The 14,278-nt window shown below is 44.8% G+C and overlaps 1 protein-coding gene across 2 annotated transcripts in view; it reads right to left on the bottom strand.

Annotated features, from left to right (window-relative positions):
• Positions 1–1,954, bottom strand: part of SART3 (spliceosome associated factor 3, U4/U6 recycling protein) — a 70,442-nt gene extending 68,488 nt beyond the window's left edge. Inside the window, exon 1 of one of the 2 annotated variants that reach the window (XM_073582580.1) lies at positions 1,507–1,954. In XM_073582580.1, the coding sequence (XP_073438681.1) occupies positions 1,507–1,698 (192 nt within the window). In that variant the 5' untranslated portion in view covers positions 1,699–1,954. The remainder of the gene's footprint in view (positions 1–1,506) is intronic. The other variant, XM_073582579.1, reaches the window with a different exon arrangement.
• Positions 1,955–14,278: the final 12,324 nt, after the last annotated feature.

Genomic DNA, 14,278 nt, shown 5'->3' on the forward strand with positions numbered 1-14,278 from the left:
CCAGCGGGGGAGCGGGTCGGAGGTAAGTATCACATGCAGCGATATCGCTAGCCATATCGCCATAACGTCACAAAATCGGTGACTTTACAGCGATATTGCTAGCGATATCGCAGTGTGTAACGGGGGCTTGAGACCCTGCCTGGCAAGGTCTCACAGGCCACCAAACCTGGCACACCAAGAGTTCATTGTTCATTGGATCCCATCCTCCATATATACAGGGCCCCTATATATATACTGGATCCCATCCTCCATATACACGGGGCACATCTCTATATACTGAATCCCATTCTCCATATATAAGGGGCACCTCTCTATATACTGAATACCATCCTCCATATACACGGGGCACATCTCTATATACTGGATCCCATCCTCCATATATACGGGGCACCTCTCTATATTCTGGATTCCATACTCCATGTATACGAGACACCTCTCTATATTCTGGATCCCATCCTATATATACACACACACACACACACACACACACACACACACCGGATCCCATCCGCCATATATACGGGGTCTAATATATATATATATATATACATACATACATATATACACATACATACTGGATCCCATCCTCCATATATACGGGCCCCTCTTGATATACTGGATTACAACTCCAATATATACAAAACACCCCGATATACTGGATTCCATCCTCCATATATAGGGGCACCTCTCTATATACTGGATCCCATCCTCTATATATACGGGCCCCTATATATACTGGATCCCATCCTCTATATATACGGGCCCCTATATATACTGGATCCCATCCTCTATATATACAGGGCCCCTATATATACTGGATCCCATCCTCTATATATACAGGGCCCCTATATATACTGGATCCCATCCTCTATATATACAGGGCCCCTATATATACTGGATCCCATCCTCTATATATACAGGGCCCCTATATATACTGGATCCCATCCTCTATATATACAGGGCCCCTATATATACTGGATCCCATCCTCTATATATACAGGGCCCCTATATATACTGGATCCCATCCTCTATATATACAGGGCCCCTATATATACTGGATCCCATCCTCTATATATACAGGGCCCCTATATATACTGGATCCCATCCTCTATATATACAGGGCCCCTATATATACTGGATCCCATCCTCTATATATACAGGGCCCCTATATATACTGGATCCCATCCTCTATATATACAGGGCCCCTATATATACTGGATCCCATCCTCTATATATACAGGGCCCCTATATATACTGGATCCCATCCTCTATATATACAGGGCCCCTATATATACTGGATCCCATCCTCTATATATACAGGGCCCCTATATATACTGGATCCCATCCTCTATATATACGGGCCCCTCTCTATATACTGGATCCCATCCTCTATATATACGGAATTACAACCCCAATAGATACAGGACACACTGATACACTGGATCCCATCCTTCATTTACACAGAACACCCCGATATCCTGGATTCCACTTGCTCCCCACAATCACCTGCTCTTCCAGTCTCTGAATTTCTGCTTCATTTTCTCTCTCGTCTTCCTCCTCTGAGGAGGACTGCCCGGTACCCTCCGGTGAGCCACCTTCGTGCTCTTCTTCGTCTGATTCCATTTCCTCTTCTCCTTCCTCCTCACTCCCGATCTCCAGGGTTAATATTTTCTCCTTTCCGTCTCCAGCAGCCGCCATCGTGCGCTTTAATGCGAATTCTCAACGTTGTTGGGCGGGCAGGTGTCCGCGGTTACTCCTGTCTAGCGGATCACTATTAATAAACAGCAATGAACGTGAATTCACTGACACGACATCTACTGTACACGAGAGAACTTTGCCACAGGCTCTATACGCGTGCTGTCATGACATATTGCCTACAGAAAATGTTATTTGTCATGCAGGCAGTGAGGACAGTCTTGTCTCCAGGGAGACGAAGGACCAGGCGTTCTTTGGGGCCTAATTAGTACTGCCCCCTGGATGGCGTCTAGAATGGAGTGGCTCTGGTGAGGTGATGATGTCCCGGAAGGGGCGGGGCTTCCTGCATTCATGCCCACCCGACAGAAGGCGCGCCGCAGCGCAGCGCTGTGCTGGGGCTGCTGGAGGGCAGTGTCTAGCGTCACGTGGAGTCTCCACTGTAGAGAGCGCTGTGCTGAGGTGAGGTCCTCAAAAAATCCCCTCCACTGTAGACAGCCCACCACTGACAGGACCCTCACAGACTCCACTCTGTGGCCTCATCTGGCTTATTATTGCTTTAATGATTTTTTAGGGAATTGCTCAAGTTGTCAATGGAGCAAACACCCAAAGTCAGAGATAAATATTTTTTACACTGTTATATATTTTATGTTTTTCTATAGGGCAAAATTCTTTGTTTTTTCCTGATTAATAAAACTTACATATTTATTATCCCTTTTTGTAATATAAAACATTGCACTCAGCGCTGATTGCTCAGTTTGGCCAGAATGTGACTTTTGCTGTGAGTCCGCCAGTCCTGTCCGCAGCAGCGACATTTTTGAGGAGTGGGCGGAGTTTCACGGGGAGAGGCATAAGAGCACCAGGGACAGTCCTCATAAAAGAGTGCAACTGACATCCTCATAAAAGAACACAGCCGACAGTCATCATAAAAGAGTGCAACTGACAGTCCTCATAAAAGAGTGCAACTGACAGTCCTCATAAAAGAGCGCAACTGACAGTCCTCATAAAAGAACACAGCCGACAGTCCTCATAAAAGAGTGCAACTGACATCCTCATAAAAGAACACAGCCGACAGTCATCATAAAAGAGTGCAACTGACAGTCCTCATAAAAGAACGCAACTGACAGTCCTCATAAAAGAACGCAACTGACAGTCCTCATAAAAGAACACAGCCGACAGTCATCATAAAAGAGTGCAACTGACAGTCCTCATAAAAGAGTGCAACTGACAGTCCTCATAAAAGAGCGCAACTGACAGTCCTCATAAAAGAACACAGCCGACAGTCCTCATAAAAGAGTGCAACTGACATCCTCATAAAAGAACACAGCCGACAGTCATCATAAAAGAGTGCAACTGACAGTCCTCATAAAAGAACGCAACTGACAGTCCTCATAAAAGAACGCAACTGACAGTCCTCATAAAAGAACACAGCCGACAGTCATCATAAAAGAGTGCAACTGACAGTCCTCATAAAAGAACGCAACTGACAGTCCTCATAAAAGAACGCAACTGACAGTCCTCATAAAAGAACGCAACTGACAGTCCTCATAAAAGAGCGCAACTGACAGTCCTCATAAAAGAACGCAACTGACAGTCCTCATAAAAGAACACAGCCGACAGTCATCATAAAAGAGTGCAACTGACAGTCATCATAAAAGAGCGCAACTGACAGTCCTCATAAAAGAGCGCAACGACAGTCATCATAAAAGAGCGCAACCGACAGTCATCATAAAAGAGCGCAACCTACAGTCCTCATAAAAGAGCGCAACCGACAGTCCTCATAAAAGAACGCAACCGACAGTCCTCATAAAAGAGCGCAACCGACAGTCATCATAAAAGAACGCAACTGACAGTCCTCATAAAAGAACACAGCCGACAGTCCTCATAAAAGAGTGCAACTGACATCCTCATGAAAGAACGCAGCCGACAGTCATCATAAAAGAGCGTAACCGACAGTCATAAAGGAGTGCAACCAACTGACAGTTCTCATAAAAGAGCACAAGCAACAGTCATCATGAAAGAGCACAACCAACATTCCTCATAAAAGAGCGAAACCGACAGTCATCATAAAAGAGCACAACTGAAATTCGTCATAAAAGAGTGCAACCAACAGTCATCATAAAAGAGTGCAACTGACAGTCACCATAAAATAGCGCCACCGACAGTCATCAATAAAAGAGTGAATCTGTCAGTCATCATAAAAGAACGTCACTGATAGTGATCATAAATGAGCGCAACCGACAATCATCATAAAAGAGCGAAACCGACAATCATCATAAAAGAGCGCAACCGACAGTCATCATAAAAGAGCGCAACCGACAGTCATCATAAAAGAGAGCAACCAACAGTCATAAAAGAACGCAACTGAGAGTTATCATAAAAGAGCGAAACCGACAGTCATAAGAGTACAGATAACAGTCATAAAAGAATGCCACCGACAGTCATCATAAAAGAGCGCAACCAACAGTCATCATAAAATAACGCCACCGACAGTCACAAAAGAGCGCAACCGCCAGTCATCGTAAAAGAATGCTACCGACAGTCATCAATAAAAGAGTGAAACCGTCAGTCATCATAAGAGTGCAACCGACAGTCATCATAAAAGAACGCAACTGACAGTCACCATAAAATAGCGCAACCGACAGTCCTCATAAAAGAACGCCACCGACAGTCATCAATAAAAGAGTGAAACCGTCAGTCATCATAAAAGTACGCAACCGACAGTCATCATAAAAGAGCGCAACTGACAATCATCATAAAGGAGCGCAACCGACAATCATAAAAGAGCGCAACTGGCAGTCATCATAAGGGCAGCACGGTGACTCAGTGGTTAGCACTGCAGCCTTGCAGCGCTGGGGTCCTGGGTTCGAATCCCACCAAGGACAACATCTGCAAGGAGTTTGTATGTTCTCCCCGTGTTTGCGTGGGTTTCCTCCCACACTCCAAAGACATACTGATAGGGAATTCAGATTGTGAGCCCCATCGGGGACAGTGATGAAAATGTGTGCAAACTGTAAAGCGCTGCGGAATATGTTAGTGCTATATAAAGATTATTATTATCATAAAAACGTCACCGACAGTCCTCATAAAAGAGCGCAACCGACAGTCATCAATAAAAGAGTGAAACCGTCAGTCGTCATAAAAGAGCGCAACTGGCAGTCATCATAAAAATGTCACCGACAGTCATCATAAATGAGCGCAACTGAGAATCATCATAAAGGAGCGCAACCGACAATCATCATAAAAGAGAGCAACCGACAGTCATAAAAGAGCGAAACCGACAGTCATTATAAAAGAGCGCAACCGACAGTCATCATAAAAGAGAGCAACCGACAGTCATAAAAGAGCGAAACCGACAGTCATTATAAAAGAGCGCAACCGACAGTCATCATAAAAGAGTGCAACTGACAGTCATCATAAAAGAGCGCAACCGACAGTCATTATAAAAGAGCGAAACCGACATCATAAAAGTGTGCAACTGACAGTCATCATAAAAGAATGCCACCGACAGTCATCATAAAAGAATGCCACCGACAGTCATCATAAAAGAGCGCAGCCGACAGTCATCATAAAAGAATGTCACCGACAGTCATCATAAAAGAGCGCTACCGACAGTCATCATAAAAGAGCGCTACCGACAGTCATCATAAAAGAGCGAAACCCAGAGCCATTATAAAAGCAAAACCGACAGTCATCAAAAAAGAGCGAAACCGACAGTCATCATAAAAGAGCCCAAGCAACAGAGGGTTATCATAATGTACAACACAGAAGTGATATAAATTATCACAGGGATGTCTGGGGTCACTGGAGAACATTTGTGTTGTAATTTATGCCACTTTTGTGATGCAAACTATGATGATTCTCTCAGCTGCGCTCCATTACTCAGAGCTATGTGTAATTTTTTATATTAGGCTGGTTTCACACGTCCTGATATTTCCCGTACCAGAAAAACCGGTACCGGAGATAACCATATCCATGTGTGTAATACGTACGGCACACATTTGGCAACCGTGTGCCGCATCAGTACCACGGACGGCTGCCAAGGAAGAAGTGCTATAAAGTAAGCGCTGTTCCCAGGCCGCAGGTGCTGAAGACGCACTCATCATTCTCCCCAGCTCTGCCAGCGATCGGCACAAGCAGGGAAGAATGATGAGAGTTATATTAAAGTCAGAATGATGACAGCAGGTGGAAACTTTTGGGACAATTACTCCCATCATACGATACTTGCTGCTGCTAATAACAGTGACAGCAGGAGCGGATGATCGGGGTTTTCCTCAGCCTCGTGCCATCTAATGAAATAAAGGAATGAAAAACCTGATGTGGGTTCCCCCTATTTCTTCAACCAACCAGGCAAAACTCACAGCTGGGGGCTGCATCCCTCAGCTGTCAGCTTCAGCAAGGTTGGTTATCAAGAATAGTGGGGTCCCCACGCTGTTTTCTTTAATTATTTACATAAATAATTTTAAAAAACGGTGTGGGGTCCCCCCCATTTTTGCCAACCAGCCTTTCTAAAGCAGAATACTGGGGGCTCTTATTCTCAGGCTCGTAAGGGGCCATTGATATACGCACCCCCCCAGCCTAAAAACAGCAGCCCGCAGCTGCCCAGAAAAGGCACATCTATTAGATGCGTCTTTTCTGGCGCTTTGCCCGGCTCTTCCCACTTGCCCTGTAGCTGTGGCAAGTGGGGTAATATTTATGGGGTTGATGTCACCTTTGTATTTTTAGAGGACATCAAGTCCACGGCTTAGTAATGGAGAGGTGTCTATAAGACACCCATCCATAACATCCTATAGTGGTATGGCAAATAAACAGCCAGAATAAAGTCCCTTAAAGGGCCTCTGTCAGCACAGAATGACTGTTCAAGCACGTGAGCTCAATGCACCCTTCATGCAGCCAAACATTTTAGTGTAATTTCTCACCTACTTGTTTTCCATCTATCTCCTCCCTTCTCTGGTTCTATAAAGGCAGAGTTGTCAATCAAAATAGAGGGAGGGTGGAGATAGAGGAAAAAATAAGTAGATGGGAAGGATCACTTAAATGTTTGGCCACACCAAGGGTGCACCGATCACTTGTGCTTGGTTTGAATAGTCATTCTGTGTGATTCCTTTTAAAGGGTTTGTGCAGTGAAAACAAGTTATACTTATTATCTAACTATGGGATAGGTGATAACTTTCTGCTCAGTGAGTGTGCGACTGCTGGAACCTGCACCGATTGGCATAACAGGTACTTTCTATCCCCGCTACAAAATGGAGTGGCTGGTTGGACGCCCGACCACTATTTCTTCATTCTCAGTGGAGCTGCTGGAAAAAGCAGAGCGCTCTGCAACGCCATAGAGCAAGAATGGAGCTCAGACGGAGCATGTGCAGTGCTGCTCAATTCTAAGGGCTCACTCACACTAGTGTATAATAAATGATCTGTCTCGTTCTCATCCAGGAGAGTGGGATGATTTTTTCTTTCTTGTCATCCATGTTATTTTACTCAGCAGCTATTAATCATTTACAGGACTGTTTACAGTTTCCCATCTTACAGAACTGTAATGTATTCGTAAGACATCTGATTTTTTCTCACACCCATCAGATCAGATTTCAGAGTGAAAAGAGCAGAGAAAAAAATACACAGATCTCTCACTGCCTCATTGAATAACATTGGTCCCAGTGCCATCTGATTATTTATCAAATTGCACTCATCCGAGTTATATGCCAGGGTGAGCGTGGCCTTAACCCCTTTCTGACATCAGACGTACTATTCCGTCGATGTGCCCTGGGCCAATTTGACCATGGATGGAATAGTACATCTCAGGGATCGGCTACGCACAAGGGTGGTGTGAAACCGATCGCGGCCAGGTGTCAGCTGATTCTCACAGTTGACACCCGGCAATAAGTGCCAGGAGCTCCCAGTACTTTAACCCCCGGAATACTGCGATCGAACAGCATTCCGGGAGTAGGCACAGGGCTGGATCGGAGACTCCGCAGCGTGATCCCGGGTCCCAATCCCTATGAAAAGGAGGATGAATGAACTCATGGAGATCAACATCCGACACTGCGGAGACACCATCACGTGTTTCTCAACGCAGTGATTCTAGAGCACTGCCCCCATCCCTTATGGGAAATATGTAAAACATGCAAAACAGAAGCCGCGGAGACACCATCACATGTTTCTCAACGCAAGCAATGACCAGCCAGGTCTTTGCCCGGGAAGGAACAACCACGGGAAGGGCAGTCTCCAATGAAGGAAACCACCTATGCCAAAACATGGTATCCAGCCACATACAGCTGTTTCGGGGTATTGCTCCTCATCAGTGTGGAGTAGGAAACTGGCTGGTAGGAGCAATGCCTAGTAAAAAGACTATGAAAAGGAGGATGAATGAACTCATGGAGATCAACATCTGACACTGCGGAGACACCATCACGTGTTTCTCAACGCAGTGATTCTAGAGCACTGCCCCCATCCCTTATGGGAAATATGTAAAACATGCAAAACAGAAGCCGCGTAGACACCGGAGACACCGCGGAGCAATGCCTAGTAAAAGGACTATTTCCCATAAGGAATGGGGGCAGTGCTCTAGAATCATTGCATTGAGAAACACGTGATGGTGTCTCCGCAGTGTCGGATGTTGATCTCCATGAGTTCATTCATCCTCCTTTTCATAGTCTTTTTACTAGGCATTGCTCCTACCAGCCAGTTTCCTACTCCACACTGATGAGGGGCAATACCCCGAAACAGCTGTATGTGGATGGATACCATGTTTGGGCATAGGTGGTTTCCTTCATTGGAGACTGCCCTTCCCGTGGTTGTTCCTTCCCGGGCAAAGACCTGGCTGGTCATTGCTTGCGTTGAGAAACATGTGATGGTGTCTCCGCGGCTTCTGTTTTGCATGTTTTACATATTTCCCATAAGGGATGGGGGCAGTGCTCTAGAATCACTGCGTTGAGAAACACGTGATGGTGTCTCCGCAGTGTCGGATGTTGATCTCCATGAGTTCATTCATCCTCCTTTTCATAGTCTTTTTACTAGGCATTGCTCCTACCAGCCAGTTTCCTACTCCACACTGATGAGGGGCAATACCCCGACACAGCTGTATGTGGATGGATACCATGTTTTGGCATAGGTGGTTTCCTTCATTGGAGACTGCCCTTCCGTGGTTGTTCCTTCCCGGGCAAAGACCTGGCTGGTCATTGCTTGCGTTGAGAAACATGTGATGGTGTGTCCGCGGCTTCTGTTTTGCATGTTTTACATATTTCCCATAAGGGATGGGGGCAGTGCTCTAGAATCACTGCGTTGAGAAACACGTGATGGTGTCTCCGCAGTGTCGGATGTTGATCTCCATGAGTTCATTCATCCTCCTTTTCATAGTCTTTTTACTAGGCATTGCTCCTACCAGCCAGTTTCCTACTCCACACTGATGAGGGGCAATACCCCGAAACAGCTGTATGTGGATGGATACCATGTTTTGGCATAGGTGGTTTCCTTCAATGGAGACTGCCCTTCCCGTGGTTGTTCCTTCCCGGGCAAAGACCTGGCTGGTCATTGCTTGCGGTGAGAAACATGTGATGGTGTCTCTGCGGCTTCTGTTTTGCATGTTTTACATATTTCCCATAAGGGATGGGGGCAGTGCTCTAGAATCACTGCGTTGAGAAACACGTGATGGTGTCTCCGCAGTGTCGGATGTTGATCTCCATGAGTTCATTCATCCTCCTTTTCATAGTCTTTTTACTAGGAATTGCTCCTACCAGCCAGTTTCCTACTCCACACTGATGAGGGGCAATACCCCGAAACAGCTGTATGTGGATGGATACCATGTTTTGGCATAGGTGGTTTACTTCATTGGAGACTGCCCTTCCCGTGGTTGTTCCTTCCCGGGCAAAGACCTGGCTGGTCATTGCTTGCGTTGAGAAACATGTGATGGTGTCTCCGCGGCTTCTGTTTTGCATGTTTTACATATTTCCCATAAGGGATGGGGGCAGTGCTCTAGAATCACTGCGTTGAGAAACACGTGATGGTGTCTCCGCAGTGTCGGATGTTGATCTCCATGAGTTCATTCATCCTCCTTTTCATAGTCTTTTTACTAGGCATTGCTCCTACCAGCCAGTTTCCTACTCCACACTGATGAGGGGCAATACCCCGAAACAGCTGTATGTGGATGGATACCATGTTTTGGCATAGGTGGTTTCCTTCAATGGAGACTGCCCTTCCCGTGGTTGTTCCTTCCCGGGCAAAGACTTGGCTGGTCATTGCTTGCGTTGAGAAACATGTGATGGTGTCTCTGCGGCTTCTGTTTTGCATGTTTTACATATTTCCCATAAGGGATGGGGGCAGTGCTCTAGAATCACTGCGTTGAGAAACACGTGATGGTGTCTCCGCAGTGTCGGATGTTGATCTCCATGAGTTCATTCATCCTCCTTTTCATAGTCTTTTTACTAGGAATTGCTCCTACCAGCCAGTTTTCTACTCCACACTGATGAGGGGCAATACCCCGAAACAGCTGTCTGTGGATGGATACCATGTTTTGGCATAGGTGGTTTCCTTCATTGGAGACTGCCCTTCCCGTGGTTGTTCCTTCCCGGGCAAAGACCTGGCTGGTCATTGCTTGCGTTGAGAAACATGTGATGGTGTCTCCGCGGCTTCTGTTTTGCGGGTCCCAATCCCTGACATGGTAACCCAATGTTGTCATGACAACATCCGGGTCGCCAGAGCTAAGAAACATCCTGGTCATGCGCAGTGGATGATTAGGAAGTCTCTTAGTGTCAGTGCACTGAGTGCAGCGCTGACAGCTTCTATAGCATGCAGATGCTGTTTCATCTGCATACTATATAAGCGATCAGCCTGCAAAAAATGAGTGTCCCATAGTGGGACAAAGTGAAAATGTTATAATAAAGTAAAAATAAATTTTTTAAATAATTGTAAAATTATTTAAAAAATAATAATAAAAAAATCAATATTTATTCTATTACTAAATAAATATTTGAATGAAAAAAATCTAAACAATAAAAGTACACATATTTGATATTGCTGCGTCTGTAATGAACCGACCTATAAAACTGTCCCACTAGTTAACTCCTTTAGTGAACACCATAAAAAAAAACTAGGCAAAAAATAATTCTTATCATCATACCACCGAACAAAAAGTGGAATAACACGGGATCAAAAAGACATATAAATAAAAATGGTACCGCTGAAAGCGACATTTTGTCCTGCAAAAAACAAACCCCCATACAGCTCCATCACTAGAAAAATAAAAAAAGATATAACTCTCAGAATAAAGCAATGCAAAAATAATTATTTTTTAATATAAAATAGTTTTTATTGTATAAAAGCGCCAAAACATACAAAAATTGATAGAAATGAGGTATTGCTGTAATCATACTGACCCAAGGAATAAAACTGTTTTATCAATTTTACCACATGTGGAACAGTGTAAACACACCCCCCACAAAAGAAATTCATGAATTGCTGGCTTTTGTTCGTTCTGCCTCCTAAACATTGGAATAAAAAGCGATAAAAAAAGTCATGTGCCCAAAAATGGTGCCAATAAAAACGTCAACTCGTCCCGCAAAAAAAAAGACCTCACATGACTCTGTGGGCTAAAATATGGAAAAATTATAGCTCTCAAAAAAAAAGTGGTGATGCAAAAACTATATCTTGCAATAAAAAGCGTCTTTTAGTGTGTGACAGCTGCCAAACAGAAAAACCCGCTATAACGACTCACACATCCTGATATTTCCGGTACCAGAGATGTCAGTGTTCATGTGTGTAATACTTGCGGCACACGTGTGGCATGCATGTGCCGCATTAGTAACACAAGGACGGGCGCCAGGGAAGAAGCATCACAGTAGACGCTGTTCCCTGGCGTCGGGTTTTGAACACGGCTCTTCATCATTCCCCTGCTCTGCCGGCGATCTGCACAAGCAGGAGAGGATGATGAGAGCCGTTTTCAGCACCCGGCGCCGGGAACAGCGCTTACTGTAACACTTCTTCCCCAGCGCTGATGCGTGTCACATGGATGACATCAATGTGTGTTATCCGTATGCAAGTGTGCTGGATGATTTGGGGCCCGTGCAGACATTAAAAATGGACATGCCAACGTGTTTTGCCCACAGACACACGGTCCGTGGAAACACACTGACATGTGCACAGACCCATTCACTTGAATAGGCAAATAGCACTCCGCTCCTCCCGAGTCTCTCAGCATGGCTGCCCAATGGTATAAAATTCTGTGACACTCCCATGATGTTACTATGATCACTGCACCCCTAGATGAATTCAATGAGAGAAGTAGTTCATAAAATGGGATCACTTATGAGGGGTTCTGCTGTTTTGGCACCTCATGGGCTCTCCCAGTGGGACATGGCACCTGCAACCCATAACAGTAAAATCTGGAGCTCCTTCCCTTCTGAGCTCTGCCATGTGTCCAAACAGTAGTTTACCCCCACATATGGGGTATCAGCATACTCAGGGCAAATTGCACAACAACTTTTGTGGTCCAATTTCTTCTGTTACCCTTGGGAAAAAAAATTGGGGGCGAAAAGATCATTTTTGTGAAAAAATATGATTTTGTTATTTTTACGGCTCTATGTTATAAACTTCTGTCAAGCACTTGGGGGTTCAAAATGCTCACCACACATCTAGATAAGTTCATTGGGTGGGGTCTAGTTTCCAAAATGGTGTCAATTGTCGGGGGTTTCCACTGTTTAGGCACATCAGTGGCTCGCCAAACGCAATATGGCGTCCAATCTCAATTCCTGCCAATTTTGCATTGAAAAGTCAAACAACGCTCCTTTCCTTCCAAGCTCTGCTGTGCGCAGAAACAGTGGTTTACCTGCATATATGGGGTATCATCGTACTCAGGAGAAATTGCACAACAACTTTTGTGGTCCAATTTCTCCTGTTACCTTTGGTAAAAAATAAAAAAATTGCATCTGAAGTAATTTTTTTTGAAAAAAAGTTAACATTCCAAAAATTCCAGTGAAGCACCTGAAGGGTTAATAAACTTCTTAAATGTGGTTTTGAGCATGTCAAAGAAATGTTACCACTATCATGAGAAAACAATGTCAGAATAAAGGGACAGTGGTCAGAATTATAAAAACTGGCCAGGTCATTAACATGCAAACCACCCTTGGGTGTAAAGAGGTTAAAGGGAACCTGTCACTTCATTGGTAGCATCTAAAGTGTCCTGCGATGCAATGTACAACACTAATATGTTTTTTTCAGGGTTTTTTTTAAATCGCCATTGCGATCCTTATCAAAAAGCACTTTATATAGTTAAATCTTACCTGCTCATTTAGTCATAGGGGTGTGCTTCATTACATTCATTCAGGGTTGTCCCCACCCACACAATTTGAATTATATCTCTAGGTTTTTGCCGACGTTACTGTATTCCGCAATTTATTGTGCTGCCGTGCTTGCGCAGTGTGTATTTGTAAGGGGGTGAGATAGAATTACCTCCTTGCTTCCCTTCTTCTCATTGTCTTTTATCTGTTGATGTTTACATATCTTAATGTCTATGATAGATGCTTGTGGTACTGCTACATAGAAATATGTATTACCGCTTACATTTTTGGTACTGACACATTTATATATGTGTTACCATTCTTTGGAGAACTCTATTATGTTGTGTTTCCTAGTGTCATACTGTATATAATTAATGTGATGTGTACTGATGTTCATGTACAGTTAAGGGTAAGTAAAGTGCATCCTTTTGGGGACATTAGAGGAGGGCACTTTAGTATTATAGTTCTTATACATAGGGTAGGTGTAATTCTGTTGTGGGCCACTAGATGGGGGCATACTAGTGGGCAATGTAGGTGTAGCTTATAGAATGTTTATAGAGGGTTAAGTGTAGGAGGGACTGCCAGGTAGTAAGACAGAAGTTTCTAGAAATTTAGGTCAGATGGGGCCAGGGTGCCCAAGTGTCCAGATGGGCTATAGGCCTGGTCAGCTCGGCAGCCACGTAACGTTAAATAGCTGCAGCCCACATTATCCACGGCCACTGTGCATCATAGCAGGGGGCCGGAACAGGGAAGGAAAGATGTGGCGACTCATCGTCTGGGCAGATGCCTTTAGGACAGGAGTCAGTTGGAGAGAGGAGTTGGAGGAAGTTGGAGCTTCGACGAGATCGGTACAGACGGGCCAGATGCTTTACCAGAGGCAACAAACCTGGTGACTCATGATTTTGAGTCTGGGGTGAATCAGGCAGAAGGAATTGTCATCATGGCGAGGTCAGGCCAGGAAGGAACTGGGGAGCAGTCTAGGACAGACCAGTCCGGGAGGGTATTGCACAGAAGCGACAGCCAAGCAGGGAAAGTTGAGGAAACAAGTGAATATCATGATGTGCCAACTGTGGATGTAACGTGTGAAGTAATAAGTAAAGAGACTGTTCAAGTTACCTTGGACTGTGTCTTCATTACTGGGAGTCGCCTGAAGGAGGGACGAGCCCAGGGAAGTCTGGATTTGGAGATGCAGGTATGCTGAAGAGAAGAATACAGTTTTCTGTAGGGGAAGGACTGGACATAGATGTTACAGTAGCTCAGGTCACAACTACAGTCCTGTCCTCCCCTTACATTTTGGGGGAGCCGCACTTGAGCAATAT

Source organism: Dendrobates tinctorius, unplaced genomic scaffold (genome assembly GCF_039654945.1).
Source record: "Dendrobates tinctorius isolate UK_male_01 unplaced genomic scaffold, ASM3965494v1 ptg000073l, whole genome shotgun sequence".
Classification (NCBI taxonomy): Eukaryota; Metazoa; Chordata; class Amphibia; order Anura; family Dendrobatidae; genus Dendrobates; species Dendrobates tinctorius.